This window comes from Gallus gallus, chromosome Z, assembly GCF_016699485.2.
Source record: "Gallus gallus isolate bGalGal1 chromosome Z, bGalGal1.mat.broiler.GRCg7b, whole genome shotgun sequence".
Taxonomy (NCBI): Eukaryota; Metazoa; Chordata; class Aves; order Galliformes; family Phasianidae; genus Gallus; species Gallus gallus.
In genome coordinates this window covers 64,906,034-64,933,886 of record NC_052572.1, presented here as the reverse complement: position 1 = coordinate 64,933,886, position 27,853 = coordinate 64,906,034, and the positions used below count along the sequence as shown (strand labels likewise).

The 27,853-nt window shown below is 52.7% G+C and overlaps 4 protein-coding genes across 9 annotated transcripts; all 4 read right to left on the bottom strand.

Moving 5' to 3' along the window:
* Window positions 1-5,929: 5,929 nt before the first annotated feature.
* LOC101750348 (protein FAM71B-like) lies at window positions 5,930-10,202 on the bottom strand. Of its 2 annotated transcripts, XM_025144968.2 has the most exons (5): window positions 8,078-10,202; window positions 7,820-7,971; window positions 7,312-7,681; window positions 7,096-7,222; window positions 6,749-6,969 (listed from the first exon to the last, which is right to left on the bottom strand). In XM_025144968.2, the coding sequence occupies exons 1-5, from the start codon at window positions 8,192-8,194 to the stop codon at window positions 6,884-6,886; spliced, it is 852 nt and encodes a 283-aa protein (XP_025000736.1). In that variant the 5' UTR covers window positions 8,195-10,202; the 3' UTR covers window positions 6,749-6,883. The 2 variants fall into 2 exon arrangements, with proteins under 2 accessions (XP_025000735.2, XP_025000736.1); XM_025144967.2 differs by having other exon boundaries at window positions 5,930-6,969; window positions 7,096-7,681.
* A 1,670-nt stretch (window positions 10,203-11,872) lies between these two features.
* On the bottom strand, window positions 11,873-16,145 carry LOC101749891 (protein FAM71B-like). 2 transcript variants are annotated; one of them, XM_025144962.2, is made up of 5 exons: window positions 14,021-16,145; window positions 13,763-13,914; window positions 13,255-13,624; window positions 13,039-13,165; window positions 12,692-12,912 (listed from the first exon to the last, which is right to left on the bottom strand). In XM_025144962.2, the coding sequence occupies exons 1-5, from the start codon at window positions 14,135-14,137 to the stop codon at window positions 12,827-12,829; spliced, it is 852 nt and encodes a 283-aa protein (XP_025000730.2). In that variant the 5' UTR covers window positions 14,138-16,145; the 3' UTR covers window positions 12,692-12,826. The 2 variants fall into 2 exon arrangements, with proteins under 2 accessions (XP_025000729.2, XP_025000730.2); XM_025144961.2 differs by having other exon boundaries at window positions 11,873-12,912; window positions 13,039-13,624.
* Window positions 16,146-17,813: 1,668 nt separating this feature from the next.
* On the bottom strand, window positions 17,814-22,088 carry LOC101749525 (protein FAM71B-like). 2 transcript variants are annotated; one of them, XM_025144955.2, is made up of 5 exons: window positions 19,964-22,088; window positions 19,706-19,857; window positions 19,198-19,567; window positions 18,982-19,108; window positions 18,635-18,855 (listed from the first exon to the last, which is right to left on the bottom strand). In XM_025144955.2, exons 1-5 carry the CDS (start codon window positions 20,078-20,080, stop codon window positions 18,770-18,772), a joined length of 852 nt encoding a protein of 283 aa, XP_025000723.1. In that variant the 5' UTR covers window positions 20,081-22,088; the 3' UTR covers window positions 18,635-18,769. The 2 variants fall into 2 exon arrangements, with proteins under 2 accessions (XP_025000722.2, XP_025000723.1); XM_025144954.2 differs by having other exon boundaries at window positions 17,814-18,855; window positions 18,982-19,567.
* Window positions 22,089-23,756: 1,668 nt separating this feature from the next.
* LOC101749640 (protein FAM71B-like) lies at window positions 23,757-27,669 on the bottom strand. 3 transcript variants are annotated; one of them, XM_040656413.2, is made up of 5 exons: window positions 25,905-27,669; window positions 25,647-25,798; window positions 25,139-25,508; window positions 24,923-25,049; window positions 24,576-24,796 (listed from the first exon to the last, which is right to left on the bottom strand). In XM_040656413.2, the coding sequence occupies exons 1-5, from the start codon at window positions 26,019-26,021 to the stop codon at window positions 24,711-24,713; spliced, it is 852 nt and encodes a 283-aa protein (XP_040512347.1). In that variant the 5' UTR covers window positions 26,022-27,669; the 3' UTR covers window positions 24,576-24,710. The 3 variants fall into 3 exon arrangements, with proteins under 3 accessions (XP_025000726.2, XP_025000725.2, XP_040512347.1); XM_025144958.3 differs by having other exon boundaries at window positions 23,757-24,796; window positions 24,923-25,508; XM_025144957.3 differs by having other exon boundaries at window positions 23,757-25,508.
* Between the last annotated feature and the right edge of the window lie 184 nt (window positions 27,670-27,853).

The following is a 27,853-nucleotide window of genomic DNA, read 5'->3' as shown; positions in this document are numbered from 1 at the left end:
GATTCAGCCTGAGCTGAGCAACTCAGGCTGAAAATACGGAGAGACCCCATAAACAGACCAGAATTCATATAGACAGATTGTTGGAAAATAAGTGCAGAAGTTATGCTGGACCATTAATAAACAAAGCCAAAGCTGGGACAAGATAACACTAGTGATGGAAAAGAGTTCCTAATACAGAGCGAAATTAATCTCATGAAGTGCAGGTAAATGTGTGTTGCACCACAGTGCAGGTAAATTAAAAAATATATATTAAAATGGATTGAATGGGTAATCTTGTTGCCTAGAAGTAGAATTTTAGAGCCACTAGCAACATAAAAGGAGCAAGGAGACTTGCAATCCTAGTCCAATGTCTGCCAGCAATCTGATGCAGAATCATAGAATCACAAGTTGGAAACATCCTTAAGGATCATCCAGTCCGCTGTCATGAGCAGAGCTGCCACTCACTAGATCAGGATCCCATCCAATCAGGCCTTGAATGTCTCCAGAGATGGGCATCCGCAACCTCTTCAGGCAAGTTGTTCCTGCACCTCACCACCCTCTGAGTAAAAAATCTTTCTCCTAACATCTAACCTAAATCTGCCAACTTTTAGTTCAAAGCCATCTCCCCTTGTCCCATCACTATCAGACCATGTAAAAAGTCAGACTCCCTCGTGCTTTTAAGCTCCCTTCAAGTATAGGAAAGCCACAACAACGTCCCCCCAGAGCCTTCTCCAAAGTGTACAAGCCCACTTGCCTCAGCCTTTCTTCATAAGATAGGAGCTACAGCCCTCTGACAATCTCTGTGGCATTCTTCTGCATGGCTCCAACAGTTCCACATCTTTCCTGTACTGGGGGCCCTAGGCTTGGACACTGTACTCCAGATGGGACCTCACAAGGACAGAGCAGTGGGGGACAACCACCTCACTCTATCTGCTAGTCACCCCTCTGTTGATGCAGCCCAGGATACAGCTGGCCTTCTGGGCTGCAAATGCACACTGCTGGCTCATGGACAGCTTTTCATCCAACACAACCCACAACTCTTTCTCAGCAGAGCTGTTCTCTTTAAGTTCTTCTCCCAGTCTGTACACATATCTGGGACTGCCTTGGCCCAAGTGTAAAACCTTGCATTTTGCATTGTTACACCTTGTTAGATTCTCGTGTGTCCATTCTTTGAGTGTGTCTTGGTCCCTCTGGATGGTGGATCCCTTCCATTGTGTCAGTTGCACCACTTAGCTTAGTGTCATCAGCAAACTTGTTGAGGGTATACTCAATCCCACTTTCTGTGTCAAAGATGTTGAAAAGCACCAGTCTTAAGACAGACCCCTGGGGAACATTACTTATTATCAGCCTGGACATAAGTTAACTACAACTCTCTGGCTATGCCATTCCAACCAAGTATTTATCCACCAAATATTCTTACCTTCAAATCCTTCTCTCTCCAATTTTGGAATAAGGATGTGATGTAGGACCATGTGAAATGCCTTGCGCAAGTCCAGGTAAACATTATCAGTTGCCATTCCTTTGTCCCCCAGTGCCATCACTCTGTCATAGGAGGCCAATAGATTGGTGACACATGATCTGCCCTTGGTGAAGTCATGCTGCATGTCTTGAATCACCTTTAAATCTTGCATGTGCCTTGACTTCTTTTCCAGGAGGGTCCACTCCAAGACCTTCACATGCAGAGGTGAGGCTCACTGGCCTGTAGTTTCCCAGGTCTCTTTCTGTCCTTCTTGAATATAGGAGTGATGTTTCCCTTTTTCCAGTAATCAGGGACTTCACATGAATCAACACAGATTCACCAGGGGGAAGTCATGCTTGGCCAATCTGGTAGCTTCCTATGATGTCATCACTGGCTGTATACATGAGAGGAGAGCAGTGGATGCTGAATGCCTTGTCTTCAGCAAGGTCTTTGAAACTGTCTCCCACAACATCCTTGTAATGAAGCTTAGAAAGTGTGAAATAGGTGAGTGGATGGTGAGGTGCATGGAAAACTGGCTGGCTGGCAAAGCTCAGAAGCCTGTAACTAATAGTGTTCCCAGGGGTCAATACTGTGTCCAATCTTGTTCAACATCTTCATCAATGGAAGGGATGAAGGGATACATGCACCCTCAGCAAGTTTGCTGATGATACAGAGCTTGGAGGACTGACACCTGAAGGCTGCACTGCCATTTAGCAAGACCTGGGCAGGCTGGAGAGCTGGGCAGGGAGGAGCCTTTTGAGATTTAACAGGAGCAAATGTAGAGTCTTGCAGCTGGGGTGGAATAATCGAATGCATCAGTACACATTAGAGGATGACCTGCTGGAGAGAAGCTCTACAGAGAAGAATGTGGGTGTTCTGGTGCACGACAGGTTGCCCATGAGCCAGCAGTGTGCCCATGCAGCCAAGAATGTGAACGATATCCTGGGGTGCATTAAAAAGAGGATAGCCAGCAGGCTGAGGAAGGTGAATCTTCCCCTCTACTTTGCCCTGGTGAGGCCACATTTAGATCACTGTGTCTAATTATGGGCTCCCTAGTTCAGAAATTTCAGCCCTTCAGTACCTAAAGGGAGCCTATAAACAGGAGGGGAGTCAACTCTTTGAGAGGGTAGATAACAGCAGGACAAGGGGAAGTGGTTTTAAGTAGAAGGAGGAAAGATTTAGTTTGGATATCGGGGAAGTTCTTTAGGTAGGAGGTAAATGGATGAAGCCAGGTACTTCTTGTTGGTGTGTAGTGATAGGACAAGGCACAATGGCCTAAAATTTGAACATAGGAAGTTCCACACAGTCATGCAGAAGAACTTTACAGTAAGGGTGACAGAGAACTAGAACAGGTTGTCCAGAGGGTTGTGGAGTCTTCTTCTATGGAGATATGCAAGACCCGCCTGGACGCCTACTTGTGCAACCTACTATACATTCATCTGAATTCATACATCTGAAAAATCCTAGTCATAAGCAATTCAAGATAGCTTCTAGTCACAGTATGACTTCTTTGCCCTCACAAATTGCTTAACATAAACCATCAAAAACAATAAAGGTAGTTCAAAAAGGACTTGTAAATTACTTGAACTGAGGTAGTCTCATAAACGACGCTTCACTTACATGAATCCTCTGAAGTAAGAGCTTCAATAGTAATTACAACATTGGTTGCAAGAACAGCAAACAGATGAAAAGAGACAAATTAAAAAATGATAAACTATTCCATTAAAAGTACTATCATGAATTACTACCTTAACCTTTTTGAAAAATGTCACTTCAACATGAGACTGAATATAAATACTTTACAAGACTGCAGATCTGAATTGAAGTGTGAATTAGTGTTTTGCAGAATTCCTTAATCTTTCTGCAAGAAACTCTGCCTACTAAAAGAATGGGAACGTATGAAACTAAACAGATAAAAAGAATGCTCATACAGCATAAATCAGCATATAATAAATTAGTTCTGATGGTGTGACAAAGATTTCCACTTAATCTTAAATGCACAAAACCTGTCCTTAATCAAATACAACAAGGTACTGTTATTAACAACTCTTAATTCATAGAATTAACAGAACGGTTTGCGTTGGAAACCACCTTAATGACCATTCAGTTCCAAAATCCTGCCACTGTCAGGGACAACTTACACTAGATTAGGCTGCCCAAAGCCCAGTACAAACTGACCTGAGAACAATTCCTGGGAGGTGGTATCCTAAAGCCCTCTGGGCAAGCAGTTCCAGTACCTAAGCACTCTCACAGTAAAGACTTCTCTCCTTTTTTCTAATCTCAATCTACTGTCTTTTAGTTTAATACTGTAACGCTTCCACACATCCTGGTGAAGAATCTTTCTCAATCTCTCTTGTAGGTCTGCTTTAAGTATGGGAAGGCCAAAATAAGACCACTACAAACATTCCTCTTCTCAGTGTAATGGAAAATTATTGAATGAAAAAGCCTAGAATGCATACTCCTATTGTTTCCTGGTCTGTAGTAATAACCTAGATGAGTGAAACCGATGACAAAACTTATTAAAAGTTCAGACTTCAGATACCAGACTGCTCTGTTAGCAAAAGACATATCCCAAAATGTAAACATAAGTTTTTAGCACAAAAGTAAGTTATGTACACATACCCCTTACTCTCTAAATACAGAGCAGTGGTACTTACTACAATTTGAATCATATGCTTCCTTGGAGAATAGCTTTCTGAAGGATGAATATGAAAAACACGTTTTGCCTGCTTTCGAGGTAGGAAATCAAGAAGTTGGTTTGCATTTCTATTTCTTTGAAATTTCATCTGAAAGCTGGAAAGAAAACTAACTCCAATGTGGCATTCCTTTACTCCTCAGAATACACACCAGGGGACTTTAGAAACAAGCGTGTTCGCAGAGTTCAGGTAAAACTTTTAAACAGTTAAGGCATACATATGCAGTGCGTTGGCAAACATATACATTCATTTCCAAGAACTCATTAATATATGCTACTGTCCCTCTGAACATAGCAGCCTTCAGAGGTCCTGACTTCCAAAAATATTTGTGACTATATGGAGTATGGGATAGAGATGAACACCTGCTTGCAGAGGGGAGCCCCCTGGTTTTTTCTTTGCCTACCACATGACGTAGCCAAAGCAGAACTTGCAGGAACAGGAGGTCATACAGACAGTATCAATCTGACTGTTTTAGCAGTCCAGTCCCAGTCCATGGCCGTGGGCGTGGTTCACAATTGTGGGGTGGGTTACGGACAGCTGAGGAGGAGGAGGAGGAGCTGCTACCTGGAACAGACATCTGTCTACAGTGATTGTGAAGAGCTGGCACGCAAATGGTAGCAATGTGGCTCCTCAGGAAGGGTTGCAGCTCCTGAACGAGGGCCTCCTTATCCAGCCCACTGCGGTTTAGAAGACCTATGATGGCACCCTTTCCCTGCCTGTTCCCTGGCTACAGGAACCTCCCGCTGTTAAACTCTAGAGATCACTGATAGCTCCTGAATCAGCCAGGGTAGCAGAGCATTCAGAACCTCAGAGGATCCACTGAAAAGGGCCAGCCAGACCACACGGTGGAGGCCACCTAGGTAAGTTTGAAGAACCAGACCTACAATCATGTTTTGCCTGACATCCTTTAAAGGATGGATCAGCAAGGTGGTTAATAACAGCAAAACACATGGGAGGTGGAGGAGGTCATACAAAAAGCAGGACTTTGACTGTCATTGTAGATAGTACATATCCAGTTCCAACTCCATGGCCATGGAATTGTTTCACTACTGCAGAGTGGGTTGTGGAGAGCTGAGGCGGAGGAGGACGAGGAGCAGCTTCCTGGAACAGATACCACTGCAGCAGGCATCACATTCCTAAAAGGAGGGCATCGTCTCTCGCTGTAGAGGAGCAGTCAGAAGAAACGCCCAGGACACTCCACAGGAAACCATCCTGGCCCCGTGGCTGGCATGCCAGAACATGCTTCCCACCAGCACATGGCCAGGAGGCGGCCAGGGCCCTGGCAGCTCCCCAGACCCAGTACAAGGCAGTAGCCTCAGCTTCAGACTGAACCTCAGCTTATGCCACATTCGCGGAGCAGGCCTCGCCACTGGGCATGGGCCCCTGTGCAGGTGTGAAGCAGATGCAAGGCTCCTGAGGGAGTTGCAGTACGGATCCCCAACGTGGCCCAGCGCAGAAAGAGCACCTGAGCACCAGGACTGTGGCACAGCTGCAAGTACACCTTGCAGCTGGTAAGGAGGCGGAGCCTCAGGCAGTGCTGGAGGGCCCTCAGAGACGGCCATTAGGATGACTCTGGTACCCAGCGGTGAGGCCAGTTGCTGCCCGTGGTCACCAGCTGTACACGCTTAGGTACAACCAGCACCTCCCCTGTGCAGCCCACCGGCATGGGTGGCGACTGTCTCATCCCACTCAGTGGGCTTCAAGGGAGGTGAATCGTTTTCTGTCTCCTGAGTCGCGCCTCCCTGAGTCAGCAAGGGGTCGCTACCGCAATGGAGCCATCCCAGACTCAGAGGAATAATAGACATCGATTTATTGACAGCTTTCTCAACAACTGACAGCACCTACTTGGAGGTAAAATTGGCTAACTGGATGATTACGAGTAGTGCATGTTACAGGTGAGACAATTTTAGGCAGTGGCTGCTGCAGAGAATAAAAGAATGAAAGAAGAGGTAGAAGATGGGGGAAGAGTGACAGACAGGCAGACAGATATACAAACACAGCAAAGCAAAGCCTTTCACTACTCCTCAGTCCATCTGGATCTTCTTGTCAGCTGCTGATCTTCGGTAGTGATGGGTCCTCAGTAGTGCTGAGTCGTCCGAGGTTGTGTTGTTTCAGTTGATGACGACTACCAAGGACATAACAAACTCATTGTTCAAAGTGCCTGGGCCAGCTCCTTTGGAGTAACAGCTTCTGGCTTAGGGATTTTAGCAGGAACTCCTTTGTTCCCTCTTCCAGGCCTTGCAAATTGGAGTCTGCAGACAAGAGGAAGCAGGGAGACACCAGCTTCTATCTTGCTTTCACAGGATACGGTGGTATCATCTTCCAGTCTCCTCTGTCAAGTTGGTTTCGTTTGCTCCCAGGCCAAGTGTCCAGTCAATAAACATGCCTGAACCCTGCCTTTCGAAGGCAAACAAACGCAAAGAAATGCTTTCAAATGCAGAGTTGTCCACCGTGATGTCGGTTGCCTCTTGTTGCTTAGAGGCAGTCCTTTCCAGTCTCAGGCAGTGACCCGCCGGCACCCGTGACTGCCAGGATGGATAAAATGCTCCCCAGCAACACCGGAGGCACACGGGCAAGTGCCGCGGCCGTGGATATCAGCTGCTTCCTTCAAACAGGTACGTATCCCGTGCACACGGTGCTGTGAGCATCGCTGCGCGTGGGCCTGAGCACGGCCTCTAGGAATCCTTTCCCGAGGCTGAGCCTCAAATCCAGCATAACGTTCTCCTTGCCCACTCCGTAGAGGCTACGCCTAGTGAGCATCACCTGCCGCGGGAGTCGGCTTGGGAGCTCGGCAGCCTCTCCTCCAGAACGCCCATTTTCCAGCAGCACGCCAACCTGCAGAGCGTAGAGGAGCACATGTAGATAGGAAGCAGCGCGGCTCCAAAGCGTGGAGCCTGGCTCTGGGCATGGAGCCAGGCGGCTCCACGAGGAGGATTCAGGCTCTGGGGGCCAGGATCTCACCAGAGGATGACTTCTTCTTTTTAGTTGGCGTCTTCCTGGCACTGGTTGCCAGGGGATCACGCGTGCCACCGAGACGCTCACTGCTTCCACATCTGGTGGCGTCTGCAGGGGTCTCATTGGGTGTGTCCTGGGGAATGAGGGCAGAGTGAGACTCGGATTCCAGGAGTGTCTGAACCTTCTTCCCTGTCCTGGGCTCATCCCTCTATCAGTCCTCACCTCTGGTGTGCTGGAAGCAGGCGGGGCCTCGTCCGTCCCTGCTATTTCTCCTGTTGTCCCTATCTTACCCATAGACGGGTCCGTGGCAGGAACCTTGACTTCGACTTCAGCCTCAACCTCGGGCTGTGTCACGCCCGTGGAGCAGGCCTCCCCCCCGGGCACGGGCTCCCCTGCAGGTGTGGGGTGGATGCTAGGCTCCCCAGGGACGGGGAGCACGGTCACCAGCGCAGCCCAGTGCAGGAAGAGCTCCTCAGCTCTGGGCCCAGGGCACAGCTGCAAGTACACCTTGCGGCCGGTGGGGAAGCGGAGCCGCAGGCAGTGCTGGAGGCGTCCGTACACTGCCAGCTTTACGCACTGCAGCGGCAGCAGCCTGTGGGGAAAGCCAGTCAGTACCCAGGGAAGGTGGCGGGCACCCTGAGCCAGGGAACACCCCACATCAGGGGACACTCCGCCTCCACGGCAGCAGCGCATCCTGGGAGGGGATGCGGACTATGGGAACAAAGAATACCTGGTGAGCTCCAGCCCCTCGGCCGGGGGAGCCGCAGGGACAGCCATTAAGATGACATTGGGCACCCCAGTGGCAGGGCCGGTTTCGGCTACCCCCATGGTCACCTCCTGTACACGCTTAGACACGTTCAGCACCTCCCCGTGGCGGCCCACCTGCACACATGCGGATCGGTCAGTCGGTCAGCCTTGGCCCCTGTGTGGGACGCTCAGCACCCCTGAGGCCACAGCCCTACCCTCCGACCCCGGGCGTTCCACTCACCTGGAAGAAGTTGCTCTCCAAGATAAGGGTATGGCTCAGCAGGCCAAACTCGCCCTCCTGCAGAAGGCGCTGCAGGGGGCCTGCGGGCCTGGCTTCCTGAGCCCTCTGCACCTCCATCCCACGCGGCTTGGTCCTCCAGGAACCACCCGCACGGCTCACTTCCTACTTGGTCTCTGGCCTAACCCTGGCCAGACAGCTCGCTGCTGCGTCCTCGTGGGGTAGAGCCTCACCTCCGCCCCTGCACCGCAGCGTCCCTACTGGGGACAGACCCCGCTGTACCCCGCAGCGGTCTCTTACCCACTGATGCAAGCTATGACAATCACTGCCTTTGTGACATCAGTGCCCTGCCACGCCCAGGACGGCTCACACACTGGGCGGCCACTGGGCCAAACATGGCCGCAGTGCTGCACCAGTCCCACCTCCTTTCATTGCCACTTCAGGCAATTCCATGGCTATACCTGGAATATAAACATAAATATAAAAACTTAGGAGGGGACGCTCCGTGTTATCTATCCACGATGCTTTATGTACGTCAGTGCAAGAGGTAGCGGAGTAGGCTTCCTAGAGAGCTGGTTGATGCCCCAAGCCTGCCAGTGTTCAAAAGGCACCTGGATAATGCCTCTCATCATTTCATTTAGCTTTGTGCTCGCCATCTCGTGGTCAGGCAGTTGGACTAGATCAACCTTCCAGGTCCTTCCAACTGAGCTATGTCATTCTGGCCCACTCTAATCGAATCCAGTCATTTCACACTGGTCATTTCTGAGCACATTTGCCAGTTTGGTTTTCAAACTGGAGTTCTTCCTTTCTGCAAGCCCACTGCATTGGGGTGGTGTGCAAAACGATACTTGGTTCAACGGGTAGGGCTACACAAATTTTGTTCCCCGCGTGTTCTGTAGAATGGGTCCCACTATCGTTGCCGGGTGCTAAGGGAATAACAGATCAAGAGATTGGTTGTCTCAGCAATTCTCCTGTAATTGTCCAAAGTAATTCTCAGATGTCTGGAAAACTTATGGGCAGGTTTCTCAATTCTCCAGCAGTCCGTGGGGTGTGAACAGTAAACCCACATCTCCTGATCCTGGCACTCACCATAACGCTGCCTGTATCACACATTCCTCTGGCGGCAGATCCTGCTGGTGACTGGAGAGCACTTAAGCCCGTCCTGATCCTTCAGTGGTACCCAGGACGCCTCCGCTACGATAGGAGGAGGGCAGGGGATACCTACAATATCTCCTTTAGCCTCTTCCTCCTTTCAAGTGATTCTCTGGGGAAGCAAATCGTAGCAGGGAGTGCTGAAGTTGTTTTACTTGATCTGTCCTGAGAGTTTCTCCTGCGCGTTTCACACTTCTGCTTTGAGATTCTCTTCTTTCTGGAATATCATTGGAGTACATTTGTGTGGGAATACAAGAAAAACTGTTCAGAGCAGCAGCTGTGGAGCAGGAGAAACAGCATGAGAACCAAGGACACCTCTAGAAGAAGAAAGAACGGCTTGGGGCTCTGATTGGATAAACGACCATGTGAACGGATGAAGAGTGTTTGTAGAGTGCTTTGTTGACATGTAAAGGTGGATGGGAAAGCTAGAGAAAGAAAACTCGTGAAGGTATATCAGTGATGTGAGAACTTGTAATAAACGACTTGGATCGTTCACATCTGAGTCCATGCATCAGACGCTGCAAATAGCGCCCACTGCGTGGGGCAAATCGAGCCGAGGCTGAGCGAGCCCGGTCCGGCAGCGCCGCCCGATGGGACTATGGAGAGATTGTTTGGCGGGCGCCCGCACCGCTCTGCAGGACAGGAGGTGAGCAGTCGGGAGCTTCGGGGAGCTCTCTAACGACGGAGCAACAAGGAAATCTTCAAGTATTACGGCTCAAGTTTCAGAATCAGCCTCTACCTACTTCAGCGTTAGCTACTTTTCTTAAATAGATAAGTAAAAATGCCCCTGAATTTCCGAAAACTGGGTTCTCTCTTGAACGAGAGCGCTGGGACAAAATCGGCACAAAGCTCTGCGAGGCTTCTATTACTAAACGCAGAACGGCTGCTACACTTTTACCCGTTTGGCGCCAAATAATGGAAGGGCTCCAACAAATTCGACAAGGAAGAATTTCTATCGACTTCCCCATCGCCCTCCCTCCCACCCCCGCCGCCGCCCCTCAGTCCGGGAAGCAGGCCCTGCCCGGATTCTGCGGGTCGAATGCGCCGGGGAGAAGGGAAATGGTGACTGCCCCCGGCGCTGCCGCCCTCCGCCCCGCCTACGTCGCGTCACTGCAGCCCCCGTGTAACCCGGATAAAGACAAGGACGGACCGGAACCAGAGGAACTTTTTGATCCTGGTGCAGTAGATCCGGAAGACGAACCGAACATTTTCCCTCCTGATGATAATTTGAAGGGTGCGGGAAAGAAAAATTCTTCTACAGCGTACCACGGTGCATTACAGCAGTGCAGAAAAGAAGCAATGTTCTGGGGTGATGCTGATACGCTGCAAGCCTTTCCTGCGTTGTATCATCCAAATCAACCACCCCATGGGAATCCCTGCCTTGTGAGGCAGTAAAGGAGCTATGGAAATCAGTGCAAGCTTATGAGTTCAGTCTGCCTTCATATACAATATTTTGCATCTATGCAATCTTCTTTGCAATTGGTGACAGTTATGCCGTGACCCCTCACGACTGGGAAATTTTGTTACGAACGATTCTGTCTCCCATGCCATGCACCGTGTTTGTGGCTGACTACTGAGAACAGGCTACCATCCAGGATATGAATACTTTGAGTAACTTAAATCATATTGGCATGGAGGAGCTTGTGGGGAAGGGAGTCCAGGCAACACGTCAGGCCCAGGCACAGACGGATAGGCAATGCCTTGAACAACTTAACACTTTGGTGCTGCGTGCTATCCACTGGATACCTGGTACTAATTCATCTAATGCCTCATTTACATCAGTCAAGCGGGGGGCTGCCGAGCCCTACATTAAATTTCTTGACCGTTTACCAAATACGCTAGAGAGACAAGGAGGAAATCAAGCTGCCCGGGATGCTTTGCTTAAGCAATTAGCGGTAGAAATCGCAAGTGCGGACCCTCAAAAGGTTTTACAGTCCTTAAAGAATGCAGATCCATCCATTGCTGACATGATTAAAGCCTGTCAAGATGTAGGCACAGCAAGTCATAAAATGGCCTTGCTAGCAGACATGCTGGCAGCCCGACTCGATGCAGGGACAGCTCAAAGAATGAAGTGTTACAGCTGTGGGGAGCCTGGTCATGTACAGAGGGACTGCAAAAAGCCTAAGCAAGCACATAAAAATGCTTGTGCTATTCCAACCCGACCCTGTGCCCGGTGCAGGAGGGGGCTACACTGGGCGAGAGAATGCCAGTCTAAACTCCCTGTTGCTGCATGGCCCTGCGATCTGCTGGGAAGCGGGAAGAAGAGCTCGAGACTGCGAGCCATGACAACAAATACGGTCCTGAATCAGCAGGCCACTGCCTGGCCAGCTCACTCAGACCAGCCACAGTCAGCAGCACAGGAGTGGGGAGGCGGAGCCTCAGGCAGTGCTGGAGGGCCCTCAGAGACAGCCATTAGGATGACTCTGGTACCCAGCGGTGAGGCCAGTTGCTGCCCGTGGTCACCAGCTGTACACGCTTAGGTACAACCAGCACCTCCCCTGTGCAGCCCACCGGCATGGGTGGCGACTGTCTCATCCCACTCAGTGGGCTTCAAGGGAGGTGAATCATTTTCTGTCTCCTGAGTCGCGCCTCCCTGAGTCAGCAAGGGGTCGCTACCGCAATGGAGCCATCCCAGACTCAGAGGAATAATAGACATCGATTTATTGACAGCTTTCTCAACAACTGACAGCACCTACTTGGAGGTAAAATTGGCTAACTGGATGATTACGAGTAGTGCATGTTACAGGTGAGACAATTTTAGGCAGTGGCTGCTGCAGAGAATAAAAGAATGAAAGAAGAGGTAGAAGATGGGGGAAGAGTGACAGACAGGCAGACAGATATACAAACACAGCAAAGCAAAGCCTTTCACTACTCCTCAGTCCATCTGGATCTTCTTGTCAGCTGCTGATCTTCGGTAGTGATGGGTCCTCAGTAGTGCTGAGTCGTCCGAGGTTGTGTTGTTTCAGTGGATGACGACTACCAAGGACATAACAAACTCATTGTTCAAAGTGCCTGGGCCAGCTCCTTTGGAGTAACAGCTTCTGGCTTAGGGATTTTAGCAGGAACTCCTTTGTTCCCTCTTCCAGGCCTTGCAAATTGGAGTCTGCAGACAAGAGGAAGCAGGGAGACACCAGCTTCTATCTTGCTTTCACAGGATACGGTGGTATCATCTTCCAGTCTCCTCTGTCAAGTTGGTTTCGTTTGCTCCCAGGCCAAGTGTCCAGTCAATAAACATGCCTGAACCCTGCCTTTCGAAGGCAAACAAACGCAAAGAAATGCTTTCAAATGCAGAGTTGTCCACCGTGATGTCGGTTGCCTCTTGTTGCTTAGAGGCAGTCCTTTCCAGTCTCAGGCAGTGACCCGCCGGCACCCGTGACTGCCAGGATGGATAAAATGCTCCCCAGCAACACCGGAGGCACACGGGCAAGTGCCGCGGCCGTGGATATCAGCTGCTTCCTTCAAACAGGTACGTATCCCGTGCACACGGTGCTGTGAGCATCGCTGCGCGTGGGCCTGAGCACGGCCTCTAGGAATCCTTTCCCGAGGCTGAGCCTCAAATCCAGCATAACGTTCTCCTTGCCCACTCCGTAGAGGCTACGCCTAGTGAGCATCACCTGCCGCGGGAGTCGGCTTGGGAGCTCGGCAGCCTCTCCTCCAGAACGCCCATTTTCCAGCAGCACGCCAACCTGCAGAGCGTAGAGGAGCACATGTAGATAGGAAGCAGCGCGGCTCCAAAGCGTGGAGCCTGGCTCTGGGCATGGAGCCAGGCGGCTCCACGAGGAGGATTCAGGCTCTGGGGGCCAGGATCTCACCAGAGGATGACTTCTTCTTTTTAGTTGGCGTCTTCCTGGCACTGGTTGCCAGGGGATCACGCGTGCCACCGAGACGCTCACTGCTTCCACATCTGGTGGCGTCTGCAGGGGTCTCATTGGGTGTGTCCTGGGGAATGAGGGCAGAGTGAGACTCGGATTCCAGGAGTGTCTGAACCTTCTTCCCTGTCCTGGGCTCATCCCTCTATCAGTCCTCACCTCTGGTGTGCTGGAAGCAGGCGGGGCCTCGTCCGTCCCTGCTATTTCTCCTGTTGTCCCTATCTTACCCATAGACAGGTCCGTGGCAGGAACCTTGACTTCGACTTCAGCCTCAACCTCGGGCTGTGTCACGCCCGTGGAGCAGGCCTCCCCCCCGGGCACGGGCTCCCCTGCAGGTGTGGGGTGGATGCTAGGCTCCCCAGGGACGGGGAGCACGGTCACCAGCGCAGCCCAGTGCAGGAAGAGCTCCTCAGCTCTGGGCCCAGGGCACAGCTGCAAGTACACCTTGCGGCCGGTGGGGAAGCGGAGCCGCAGGCAGTGCTGGAGGCGTCCGTACACTGCCAGCTTTACGCACTGCAGCGGCAGCAGCCTGTGGGGAAAGCCAGTCAGTACCCAGGGAAGGTGGCGGGCACCCTGAGCCAGGGAACACCCCACATCAGGGGACACTCCGCCTCCACGGCAGCAGCGCATCCTGGGAGGGGATGCGGACTATGGGAACAAAGAATACCTGGTGAGCTCCAGCCCCTCGGCCGGGGGAGCCGCAGGGACAGCCATTAAGATGACATTGGGCACCCCAGTGGCAGGGCCGGTTTCGGCTACCCCCATGGTCACCTCCTGTACACGCTTAGACACGTTCAGCACCTCCCCGTGGCGGCCCACCTGCACACATGCGGATCGGTCAGTCGGTCAGCCTTGGCCCCTGTGTGGGACGCTCAGCACCCCTGAGGCCACAGCCCTACCCTCCGACCCCGGGCGTTCCACTCACCTGGAAGAAGTTGCTCTCCAAGATAAGGGTATGGCTCAGCAGGCCAAACTCGCCCTCCTGCAGAAGGCGCTGCAGGGGGCCTGCGGGCCTGGCTTCCTGAGCCCTCTGCACCTCCATCCCACGCGGCTTGGTCCTCCAGGAACCACCCGCACGGCTCACTTCCTACTTGGTCTCTGGCCTAACCCTGGCCAGACAGCTCGCTGCTGCGTCCTCGTGGGGTAGAGCCTCACCTCCGCCCCTGCACCGCAGCGTCCCTACTGGGGACTGACCCCGCTGTACCCCGCAGCGGTCTCTTACCCACTGATGCAAGCTATGACAATCACTGCCTTTGTGACATCAGTGCCCTGCCACGCCCAGGACGGCTCACACACTGGGCGGCCACTGGGCCAAACATGGCCGCAGTGCTGCACCAGTCCCACCTCCTTTCATTGCCACTTCAGGCAATTCCATGGCTATACCTGGAATATAAACATAAATATAAAAACTTAGGAGGGGACGCTCCGTGTTATCTATCCACGATGCTTTATGTACGTCAGTGCAAGAGGTAGCGGAGTAGGCTTCCTAGAGAGCTGGTTGATGCCCCAAGCCTGCCAGTGTTCAAAAGGCACCTGGATAATGCCTCTCATCATTTCATTTAGCTTTGTGCTCGCCATCTCGTGGTCAGGCAGTTGGACTAGATCAACCTTCCAGGTCCTTCCAACTGAGCTATGTCATTCTGGCCCACTCTAATCGAATCCAGTCATTTCACACTGGTCATTTCTGAGCACATTTGCCAGTTTGGTTTTCAAACTGGAGTTCTTCCTTTCTGCAAGCCCACTGCATTGGGGTGGTGTGCAAAACGATACTTGGTTCAACGGGTAGGGCTACACAAATTTTGTTCCCCGCGTGTTCTGTAGAATGGGTCCCACTATCGTTGCCGGGTGCTAAGGGAATAACAGATCAAGAGATTGGTTGTCTCAGCAATTCTCCTGTAATTGTCCAAAGTAATTCTCAGATGTCTGGAAAACTTATGGGCAGGTTTCTCAATTCTCCAGCAGTCCGTGGGGTGTGAACAGTAAACCCACATCTCCTGATCCTGGCACTCACCATAACGCTGCCTGTATCACACATTCCTCTGGCGGCAGATCCTGCTGGTGACTGGAGAGCACTTAAGCCCGTCCTGATCCTTCAGTGGTACCCAGGACGCCTCCGCTACGATAGGAGGAGGGCAGGGGATACCTACAATATCTCCTTTAGCCTCTTCCTCCTTTCAAGTGATTCTCTGGGGAAGCAAATCGTAGCAGGGAGTGCTGAAGTTGTTTTACTTGATCTGTCCTGAGAGTTTCTCCTGCGCGTTTCACACTTCTGCTTTGAGATTCTCTTCTTTCTGGAATATCATTGGAGTACATTTGTGTGGGAATACAAGAAAAACTGTTCAGAGCAGCAGCTGTGGAGCAGGAGAAACAGCATGAGAACCAAGGACACCTCTAGAAGAAGAAAGAACGGCTTGGGGCTCTGATTGGATAAACGACCATATGAACGGATGAAGAGTGTTTGTAGAGTGCTTTGTTGACATGTAAAGGTGGATGGGAAAGCTAGAGAAAGAAAACTCGTGAAGGTATATCAGTGATGTGAGAACTTGTAATAAACGACTTGGATCGTTCACATCTGAGTCCATGCATCAGACGCTGCAAATAGCGCCCACTGCGTGGGGCAAATCGAGCCGAGGCTGAGCGAGCCCGGTCCGGCAGCGCCGCCCGATGGGACTATGGAGAGATTGTTTGGCGGGCGCCCGCACCGCTCTGCAGGACAGGAGGTGAGCAGTCGGGAGCTTCGGGGAGCTCTCTAACGACGGAGCAACAAGGAAATCTTCAAGTATTACGGCTCAAGTTTCAGAATCAGCCTCTACCTACTTCAGCGTTAGCTACTTTTCTTAAATAGATAAGTAAAAATGCCCCTGAATTTCCGAAAACTGGGTTCTCTCTTGAACGAGAGCGCTGGGACAAAATCGGCACAAAGCTCTGCGAGGCTTCTATTACTAAACGCAGAACGGCTGCTACACTTTTACCCGTTTGGCGCCAAATAATGGAAGGGCTCCAACAAATTCGACAAGGAAGAATTTCTATCGACTTCCCCATCGCCCTCCCTCCCACCCCCGCCGCCGCCCCTCAGTCCGGGAAGCAGGCCCTGCCCGGATTCTGCGGGTCGAATGCGCCGGGGAGAAGGGAAATGGTGACTGCCCCCGGCGCTGCCGCCCTCCGCCCCGCCTACGTCGCGTCACTGCAGCCCCCGTGTAACCCGGATAAAGACAAGGACGGACCGGAACCAGAGGAACTTTTTGATCCTGGTGCAGTAGATCCGGAAGACGAACCGAACATTTTCCCTCCTGATGATAATTTGAAGGGTGCGGGAAAGAAAAATTCTTCTACAGCGTACCACGGTGCATTACAGCAGTGCAGAAAAGAAGCAATGTTCTGGGGTGATGCTGATACGCTGCAAGCCTTTCCTGCGTTGTATCATCCAAATCAACCACCCCATGGGAATCCCTGCCTTGTGAGGCAGTAAAGGAGCTATGGAAATCAGTGCAAGCTTATGAGTTCAGTCTGCCTTCATATACAATATTTTGCATCTATGCAATCTTCTTTGCAATTGGTGACAGTTATGCCGTGACCCCTCACGACTGGGAAATTTTGTTACGAACGATTCTGTCTCCCATGCCATGCACCGTGTTTGTGGCTGACTACTGAGAACAGGCTACCATCCAGGATATGAATACTTTGAGTAACTTAAATCATATTGGCATGGAGGAGCTTGTGGGGAAGGGAGTCCAGGCAACACGTCAGGCCCAGGCACAGACGGATAGGCAATGCCTTGAACAACTTAACACTTTGGTGCTGCGTGCTATCCACTGGATACCTGGTACTAATTCATCTAATGCCTCATTTACATCAGTCAAGCGGGGGGCTGCCGAGCCCTACATTAAATTTCTTGACCGTTTACCAAATACGCTAGAGAGACAAGGAGGAAATCAAGCTGCCCGGGATGCTTTGCTTAAGCAATTAGCGGTAGAAATCGCAAGTGCGGACCCTCAAAAGGTTTTACAGTCCTTAAAGAATGCAGATCCATCCATTGCTGACATGATTAAAGCCTGTCAAGATGTAGGCACAGCAAGTCATAAAATGGCCTTGCTAGCAGACATGCTGGCAGCCCGACTCGATGCAGGGACAGCTCAAAGAATGAAGTGTTACAGCTGTGGGGAGCCTGGTCATGTACAGAGGGACTGCAAAAAGCCTAAGCAAGCACATAAAAATGCTTGTGCTATTCCAACCCGACCCTGTGCCCGGTGCAGGAGGGGGCTACACTGGGCGAGAGAATGCCAGTCTAAACTCCCTGTTGCTGCATGGCCCTGCGATCTGCTGGGAAGCGGGAAGAAGAGCTCGAGACTGCGAGCCATGACAACAAATACGGTCCTGAATCAGCAGGCCACTGCCTGGCCAGCTCACTCAGACCAGCCACAGTCAGCAGCACAGGAGTGGGGAGGCGGAGCCTCAGGCAGTGCTGGAGGGCCCTCAGAGACAGCCATTAGGATGACTCTGGTACCCAGCGGTGAGGCCAGTTGCTGCCCGTGGTCACCAGCTGTACACGCTTAGGTACAACCAGCACCTCCCCTGTGCAGCCCACCGGCATGGGTGGCGACTGTCTCATCCCACTCAGTGGGCTTCAAGGGAGGTGAATCATTTTCTGTCTCCTGAGTCGCGCCTCCCTGAGTCAGCAAGGGGTCGCTACCGCAATGGAGCCATCCAAGACTCAGAGGAATAATAGACATCAATTTATTGACAGCTTTCTCAACAACTGACAGCACCTACTTGGAGGTAAAATTGGCTAACTGGATGATTACGAGTAGTGCATGTTACAGGTGAGACAATTTTAGGCAGTGGCTGCTGCAGAGAATAAAAGAATGAAAGAAGAGGTAGAAGATGGGGGAAGAGTGACAGACAGGCAGACAGATATACAAACACAGCAAAGCAAAGCCTTTCACTACTCCTCAGTCCATCTGGATCTTCTTGTCAGCTGCTGATCTTCGGTAGTGATGGGTCCTCAGTAGTGCTGAGTCGTCCGAGGTTGTGTTGTTTCAGTTGATGACGACTACCAAGGACATAACAAACTCATTGTTCAAAGTGCCTGGGCCAGCTCCTTTGGAGTAACAGCTTCTGGCTTAGGGATTTTAGCAGGAACTCCTTTGTTCCCTCTTCCAGGCCTTGCAAATTGGAGTCTGCAGACAAGAGGAAGCAGGGAGACACCAGCTTCTATCTTGCTTTCACAGGATACGGTGGTATCATCTTCCAGTCTCCTCTGTCAAGTTGGTTTCGTTTGCTCCCAGGCCAAGTGTCCAGTCAATAAACATGCCCGAACCCTGCCTTTCGAAGGCAAACAAACGCAAAGAAATGCTTTCAAATGCAGAGTTGTCCACCGTGATGTCGGTTGCCTCTTGTTGCTTAGAGGCAGTCCTTTCCAGTCTCAGGCAGTGACCCGCCGGCACCCGTGACTGCCAGGATGGATAAAATGCTCCCCAGCAACACCGGAGGCACACGGGCAAGTGCCGCGGCTGTGGATATCAGCTGCTTCCTTCAAACAGGTACGTATCCCGTGCACACGGTGCTGTGAGCATCGCTGCGCGTGGGCCTGAGCACGGCCTCTAGGAATCCTTTCCCGAGGCTGAGCCTCAAATCCAGCATAACGTTCTCCTTGCCCACTCCGTAGAGGCTACGCCTAGTGAGCATCACCTGCCGCGGGAGTCGGCTTGGGAGCTCGGCAGCCTCTCCTCCAGAACGCCCATTTTCCAGCAGCACGCCAACCTGCAGAGCGTAGAGGAGCACATGTAGATAGGAAGCAGCGCGGCTCCAAAGCGTGGAGCCTGGCTCTGGGCATGGAGCCAGGCGGCTCCACGAGGAGGATTCAGGCTCTGGGGGCCAGGATCTCACCAGAGGATGACTTCTTCTTTTTAGTTGGCGTCTTCCTGGCACTGGTTGCCAGGGGATCACGCGTGCCACCGAGACGCTCACTGCTTCCACATCTGGTGGCGTCTGCAGGGGTCTCATTGGGTGTGTCCTGGGGAATGAGGGCAGAGTGAGACTCGGATTCCAGGAGTGTCTGAACCTTCTTCCCTGTCCTGGGCTCATCCCTCTATCAGTCCTCACCTCTGGTGTGCTGGAAGCAGGCGGGGCCTCGTCCGTCCCTGCTATTTCTCCTGTTGTCCCTATCTTACCCATAGACGGGTCCGTGGCAGGAACCTTGACTTCGACTTCAGCCTCAACCTCGGGCTGTGTCACGCCCGTGGAGCAGGCCTCCCCCCCGGGCACGGGCTCCCCTGCAGGTGTGGGGTGGATGCTAGGCTCCCCAGGGACGGGGAGCACGGTCACCAGCGCAGCCCAGTGCAGGAAGAGCTCCTCAGCTCTGGGCCCAGGGCACAGCTGCAAGTACACCTTGCGGCCGGTGGGGAAGCGGAGCCGCAGGCAGTGCTGGAGGCGTCCGTACACTGCCAGCTTTACGCACTGCAGCGGCAGCAGCCTGTGGGGAAAGCCAGTCAGTACCCAGGGAAGGTGGCGGGCACCCTGAGCCAGGGAACACCCCACATCAGGGGACACTCCGCCTCCACGGCAGCAGCGCATCCTGGGAGGGGATGCGGACTATGGGAACAAAGAATACCTGGTGAGCTCCAGCCCCTCGGCCGGGGGAGCCGCAGGGACAGCCATTAAGATGACATTGGGCACCCCAGTGGCAGGGCCGGTTTCGGCTACCCCCATGGTCACCTCCTGTACACGCTTAGACACGTTCAGCACCTCCCCGTGGCGGCCCACCTGCACACATGCGGATCGGTCAGTCGGTCAGCCTTGGCCCCTGTGTGGGACGCTCAGCACCCCTGAGGCCACAGCCCTACCCTCCGACCCCGGGCGTTCCACTCACCTGGAAGAAGTTGCTCTCCAAGATAAGGGTATGGCTCAGCAGGCCAAACTCGCCCTCCTGCAGAAGGCGCTGCAGGGGGCCTGCGGGCCTGGCTTCCTGAGCCCTCTGCACCTCCATCCCACGCGGCTTGGTCCTCCAGGAACCACCCGCACGGCTCACTTCCTACTTGGTCTCTGGCCTAACCCTGGCCAGACAGCTCGCTGCTGCGTCCTCGTGGGGTAGAGCCTCACCTCCGCCCCTGCACCGCAGCGTCCCTACTGGGGACAGACCCCGCTGTACCCCGCAGCGGTCTCTTACCCACTGATGCAAGCTATGACAATCACTGCCTTTGTGACATCAGTGCCCTGCCACGCCCAGGACGGCTCACACACTGGGCGGCCACTGGGCCAAACATGGCCGCAGTGCTGCACCAGTCCCACCTCCTTTCATTGCCACTTCAGGCAATTCCATGGCTATACCTGGAATATAAACATAAATATAAAAACTTAGGAGGGGACGCTCCGTGTTATCTATCCACGATGCTTTATGTACGTCAGTGCAAGAGGTAGCGGAGTAGGCTTCCTAGAGAGCTGGTTGATGCCCCAAGCCTGCCAGTGTTCAAAAGGCACCTGGATAATGCCTCTCATCATTTCATTTAGCTTTGTGCTCGCCATCTCGTGGTCAGGCAGTTGGACTAGATCAACCTTCCAGGTCCTTCCAACTGAGCTATGTCATTCTGGCCCACTCTAATCGAATCCAGTCATTTCACACTGGTCATTTCTGAGCACATTTGCCAGTTTGGTTTTCAAACTGGAGTTCTTCCTTTCTGCAAGCCCACTGCATTGGGGTGGTGTGCAAAACGATACTTGGTTCAACGGGTAGGGCTACACAAATTTTGTTCCCCGCGTGTTCTGTAGAATGGGTCCCACTATCGTTGCCGGGTGCTAAGGGAATAACAGATCAAGAGATTGGTTGTCTCAGCAATTCTCCTGTAATTGTCCAAAGTAATTCTCAGATGTCTGGAAAACTTATGGGCAGGTTTCTCAATTCTCCAGCAGTCCGTGGGGTGTGAACAGTAAACCCACATCTCCTGATCCTGGCACTCACCATAACGCTGCCTGTATCACACATTCCTCTGGCGGCAGATCCTGCTGGTGACTGGAGAGCACTTAAGCCCGTCCTGATCCTTCAGTGGTACCCAGGACGCCTCCGCTACGATAGGAGGAGGGCAGGGGATACCTACAATATCTCCTTTAGCCTCTTCCTCCTTTCAAGTGATTCTCTGGGGAAGCAAATCGTAGCAGGGAGTGCTGAAGTTGTTTTACTTGATCTGTCCTGAGAGTTTCTCCTGCGCGTTTCACACTTCTGCTTTGAGATTCTCTTCTTTCTGGAATATCATTGGAGTACATTTGTGTGGGAATACAAGAAAAACTGTTCAGAGCAGCAGCTGTGGAGCAGGAGAAACAGCATGAGAACCAAGGACACCTCTAGAAGAAGAAAGAACGGCTTGGGGCTCTGATTGGATAAACGACCATGTGAACGGATGAAGAGTGTTTGTAGAGTGCTTTGTTGACATGTAAAGGTGGATGGGAAAGCTAGAGAAAGAAAACTCGTGAAGGTATATCAGTGATGTGAGAACTTGTAATAAACGACTTGGATCGTTCACATCTGAGTCCATGCATCAGACGCTGCAAATAGCGCCCACTGCGTGGGGCAAATCGAGCCGAGGCTGAGCGAGCCCGGTCCGGCAGCGCCGCCCGATGGGACTATGGAGAGATTGTTTGGCGGGCGCCCGCACCGCTCTGCAGGACAGGAGGTGAGCAGTCGGGAGCTTCGGGGAGCTCTCTAACGACGGAGCAACAAGGAAATCTTCAAGTATTACGGCTCAAGTTTCAGAATCAGCCTCTACCTACTTCAGCGTTAGCTACTTTTCTTAAATAGATAAGTAAAAATGCCCCTGAATTTCCGAAAACTGGGTTCTCTCTTGAACGAGAGCGCTGGGACAAAATCGGCACAAAGCTCTGCGAGGCTTCTATTACTAAACGCAGAACGGCTGCTACACTTTTACCCGTTTGGCGCCAAATAATGGAAGGGCTCCAACAAATTCGACAAGGAAGAATTTCTATCGACTTCCCCATCGCCCTCCCTCCCACCCCCGCCGCCGCCCCTCAGTCCGGGAAGCAGGCCCTGCCCGGATTCTGCGGGTCGAATGCGCCGGGGAGAAGGGAAATGGTGACTGCCCCCGGCGCTGCCGCCCTCCGCCCCGCCTACGTCGCGTCACTGCAGCCCCCGTGTAACCCGGATAAAGACAAGGACGGACCGGAACCAGAGGAACTTTTTGATCCTGGTGCAGTAGATCCGGAAGACGAACCGAACATTTTCCCTCCTGATGATAATTTGAAGGGTGCGGGAAAGAAAAATTCTTCTACAGCGTACCACGGTGCATTACAGCAGTGCAGAAAAGAAGCAATGTTCTGGGGTGATGCTGATACGCTGCAAGCCTTTCCTGCGTTGTATCATCCAAATCAACCACCCCATGGGAATCCCTGCCTTGTGAGGCAGTAAAGGAGCTATGGAAATCAGTGCAAGCTTATGAGTTCAGTCTGCCTTCATATACAATATTTTGCATCTATGCAATCTTCTTTGCAATTGGTGACAGTTATGCCGTGACCCCTCACGACTGGGAAATTTTGTTACGAACGATTCTGTCTCCCATGCCATGCACCGTGTTTGTGGCTGACTACTGAGAACAGGCTACCATCCAGGATATGAATACTTTGAGTAACTTAAATCATATTGGCATGGAGGAGCTTGTGGGGAAGGGAGTCCAGGCAACACGTCAGGCCCAGGCACAGACGGATAGGCAATGCCTTGAACAACTTAACACTTTGGTGCTGCGTGCTATCCACTGGATACCTGGTACTAATTCATCTAATGCCTCATTTACATCAGTCAAGCGGGGGGCTGCCGAGCCCTACATTAAATTTCTTGACCGTTTACCAAATACGCTAGAGAGACAAGGAGGAAATCAAGCTGCCCGGGATGCTTTGCTTAAGCAATTAGCGGTAGAAATCGCAAGTGCGGACCCTCAAAAGGTTTTACAGTCCTTAAAGAATGCAGATCCATCCATTGCTGACATGATTAAAGCCTGTCAAGATGTAGGCACAGCAAGTCATAAAATGGCCTTGCTAGCAGACATGCTGGCAGCCCGACTCGATGCAGGGACAGCTCAAAGAATGAAGTGTTACAGCTGTGGGGAGCCTGGTCATGTACAGAGGGACTGCAAAAAGCCTAAGCAAGCACATAAAAATGCTTGTGCTATTCCAACCCGACCCTGTGCCCGGTGCAGGAGGGGGCTACACTGGGCGAGAGAATGCCAGTCTAAACTCCCTGTTGCTGCATGGCCCTGCGATCTGCTGGGAAGCGGGAAGAAGAGCTCGAGACTGCGAGCCATGACAACAAATACGGTCCTGAATCAGCAGGCCACTGCCTGGCCAGCTCACTCAGACCAGCCACAGTCAGCAGCACAGGAGTGGGGAAGCGGAGCCTCAGGCAGTGCTGGAGGGCCCTCAGAGACAGCCATTAGGATGGCTCTGGTACCCAGCGGTGAGGCCAGTTGCTGCCCGTGGTCACCAGCTGTACACGCTTAGGTACAACCAGCACCTCCCCTGCGCAGCCCACCGGCATGGGCGGCGACTGTCTCATCCCACTCAGTGGGCTTCAAGGGAGGTGAATCGTTTTCTGTCTCCTGAGTCGCGCCTCCCTGAGTCAGCAAGGGGTCGCTACCGTAATGGAGCCATCCAAGTCTCAGGAATAATAGACATCGATTTATTGACAGCTTTCTCAACAACTGACAGCACCTACTTGGAGGTAAAATTGGCTAACTGGATGATTACGAGTAGTGCATGTTACAGGTGAGACAATTTTAGGCAGTGGCTGCTGCAGAGAATAAAAGAATGAAAGAAGAGGTAGAAGATGGGGGAAGAGTGACAGACAGGCAGACAGATATACAAACACAGCAAAGCAAAGCCTTTCACTACTCCTCAGTCCATCTGGATCTTCTTGTCAGCTGCTGATCTTCGGTAGTGATGGGTCCTCAGTAGTGCTGAGTCGTCCGAGGTTGTGTTGTTTCAGTGGATGACGACTACCAAGGACATAACAAACTCATTGTTCAAAGTGCCTGGGCCAGCTCCTTTGGAGTAACAGCTTCTGGCTTAGGGATTTTAGCAGGAACTCCTTTGTTCCCTCTTCCAGGCCTTGCAAATTGGAGTCTGCAGACAAGAGGAAGCAGGGAGACACCAGCTTCTATCTTGCTTTCACAGGATACGGTGGTATCATCTTCCAGTCTCCTCTGTCAAGTTGGTTTCGTTTGCTCCCAGGCCAAGTGTCCAGTCAATAAACATGCCTGAACCCTGCCTTTCGAAGGCAAACAAACGCAAAGAAATGCTTTCAAATGCAGAGTTGTCCACCGTGATGTCGGTTGCCTCTTGTTGCTTAGAGGCAGTCCTTTCCAGTCTCAGGCAGTGACCCGCCGGCACCCGTGACTGCCAGGATGGATAAAATGCTCCCCAGCAACACCGGAGGCACACGGGCAAGTGCCGCGGCCGTGGATATCAGCTGCTTCCTTCAAACAGGTACGTATCCCGTGCACACGGTGCTGTGAGCATCGCTGCGCGTGGGCCTGAGCACGGCCTCTAGGAATCCTTTCCCGAGGCTGAGCCTCAAATCCAGCATAACGTTCTCCTTGCCCACTCCGTAGAGGCTACGCCTAGTGAGCATCACCTGCCGCGGGAGTCGGCTTGGGAGCTCGGCAGCCTCTCCTCCAGAACGCCCATTTTCCAGCAGCACGCCAACCTGCAGAGCGTAGAGGAGCACATGTAGATAGGAAGCAGCGCGGCTCCAAAGCGTGGAGCCTGGCTCTGGGCATGGAGCCAGGCGGCTCCACGAGGAGGATTCAGGCTCTGGGGGCCAGGATCTCACCAGAGGATGACTTCTTCTTTTTAGTTGGCGTCTTCCTGGCACTGGTTGCCAGGGGATCACGCGTGCCACCGAGACGCTCACTGCTTCCACATCTGGTGGCGTCTGCAGGGGTCTCATTGGGTGTGTCCTGGGGAATGAGGGCAGAGTGAGACTCGGATTCCAGGAGTGTCTGAACCTTCTTCCCTGTCCTGGGCTCATCCCTCTATCAGTCCTCACCTCTGGTGTGCTGGAAGCAGGCGGGGCCTCGTCCGTCCCTGCTATTTCTCCTGTTGTCCCTATCTTACCCATAGACGGGTCCGTGGCAGGAACCTTGACTTCGACTTCAGCCTCAACCTCGGGCTGTGTCACGCCCGTGGAGCAGGCCTCCCCCCCGGGCACGGGCTCCCCTGCAGGTGTGGGGTGGATGCTAGGCTCCCCAGGGACGGGGAGCACGGTCACCAGCGCAGCCCAGTGCAGGAAGAGCTCCTCAGCTCTGGGCCCAGGGCACAGCTGCAAGTACACCTTGCGGCCGGTGGGGAAGCGGAGCCGCAGGCAGTGCTGGAGGCGTCCGTACACTGCCAGCTTTACGCACTGCAGCGGCAGCAGCCTGTGGGGAAAGCCAGTCAGTACCCAGGGAAGGTGGCGGGCACCCTGAGCCAGGGAACACCCCACATCAGGGGACACTCCGCCTCCACGGCAGCAGCGCATCCTGGGAGGGGATGCGGACTATGGGAACAAAGAATACCTGGTGAGCTCCAGCCCCTCGGCCGGGGGAGCCGCAGGGACAGCCATTAAGATGACATTGGGCACCCCAGTGGCAGGGCCGGTTTCGGCTACCCCCATGGTCACCTCCTGTACACGCTTAGACACGTTCAGCACCTCCCCGTGGCGGCCCACCTGCACACATGCGGATCGGTCAGTCGGTCAGCCTTGGCCCCTGTGTGGGACGCTCAGCACCCCTGAGGCCACAGCCCTACCCTCCGACCCCGGGCGTTCCACTCACCTGGAAGAAGTTGCTCTCCAAGATAAGGGTATGGCTCAGCAGGCCAAACTCGCCCTCCTGCAGAAGGCGCTGCAGGGGGCCTGCGGGCCTGGCTTCCTGAGCCCTCTGCACCTCCATCCCACGCGGCTTGGTCCTCCAGGAACCACCCGCACGGCTCACTTCCTACTTGGTCTCTGGCCTAACCCTGGCCAGACAGCTCGCTGCTGCGTCCTCGTGGGGTAGAGCCTCACCTCCGCCCCTGCACCGCAGCGTCCCTACTGGGGACTGACCCCGCTGTACCCCGCAGCGGTCTCTTACCCACTGATGCAAGCTATGACAATCACTGCCTTTGTGACATCAGTGCCCTGCCACGCCCAGGACGGCTCACACACTGGGCGGCCACTGGGCCAAACATGGCCGCAGTGCTGCACCAGTCCCACCTCCTTTCATTGCCACTTCAGGCAATTCCATGGCTATACCTGGAATATAAACATAAATATAAAAACTTAGGAGGGGACGCTCCGTGTTATCTATCCACGATGCTTTATGTACGTCAGTGCAAGAGGTAGCGGAGTAGGCTTCCTAGAGAGCTGGTTGATGCCCCAAGCCTGCCAGTGTTCAAAAGGCACCTGGATAATGCCTCTCATCATTTCATTTAGCTTTGTGCTCGCCATCTCGTGGTCAGGCAGTTGGACTAGATCAACCTTCCAGGTCCTTCCAACTGAGCTATGTCATTCTGGCCCACTCTAATCGAATCCAGTCATTTCACACTGGTCATTTCTGAGCACATTTGCCAGTTTGGTTTTCAAACTGGAGTTCTTCCTTTCTGCAAGCCCACTGCATTGGGGTGGTGTGCAAAACGATACTTGGTTCAACGGGTAGGGCTACACAAATTTTGTTCCCCGCGTGTTCTGTAGAATGGGTCCCACTATCGTTGCCGGGTGCTAAGGGAATAACAGATCAAGAGATTGGTTGTCTCAGCAATTCTCCTGTAATTGTCCAAAGTAATTCTCAGATGTCTGGAAAACTTATGGGCAGGTTTCTCAATTCTCCAGCAGTCCGTGGGGTGTGAACAGTAAACCCACATCTCCTGATCCTGGCACTCACCATAACGCTGCCTGTATCACACATTCCTCTGGCGGCAGATCCTGCTGGTGACTGGAGAGCACTTAAGCCCGTCCTGATCCTTCAGTGGTACCCAGGACGCCTCCGCTACGATAGGAGGAGGGCAGGGGATACCTACAATATCTCCTTTAGCCTCTTCCTCCTTTCAAGTGATTCTCTGGGGAAGCAAATCGTAGCAGGGAGTGCTGAAGTTGTTTTACTTGATCTGTCCTGAGAGTTTCTCCTGCGCGTTTCACACTTCTGCTTTGAGATTCTCTTCTTTCTGGAATATCATTGGAGTACATTTGTGTGGGAATACAAGAAAAACTGTTCAGAGCAGCAGCTGTGGAGCAGGAGAAACAGCATGAGAACCAAGGACACCTCTAGAAGAAGAAAGAACGGCTTGGGGCTCTGATTGGATAAACGACCATGTGAACGGATGAAGAGTGTTTGTAGAGTGCTTTGTTGACATGTAAAGGTGGATGGGAAAGCTAGAGAAAGAAAACTCGTGAAGGTATATCAGTGATGTGAGAACTTGTAATAAACGACTTGGATCGTTCACATCTGAGTCCATGCATCAGACGCTGCAAATAGCGCCCACTGCGTGGGGCAAATCGAGCCGAGGCTGAGCGAGCCCGGTCCGGCAGCGCCGCCCGATGGGACTATGGAGAGATTGTTTGGCGGGCGCCCGCACCGCTCTGCAGGACAGGAGGTGAGCAGTCGGGAGCTTCGGGGAGCTCTCTAACGACGGAGCAACAAGGAAATCTTCAAGTATTACGGCTCAAGTTTCAGAATCAGCCTCTACCTACTTCAGCGTTAGCTACTTTTCTTAAATAGATAAGCAAAAATGCCCCTGAATTTCCGAA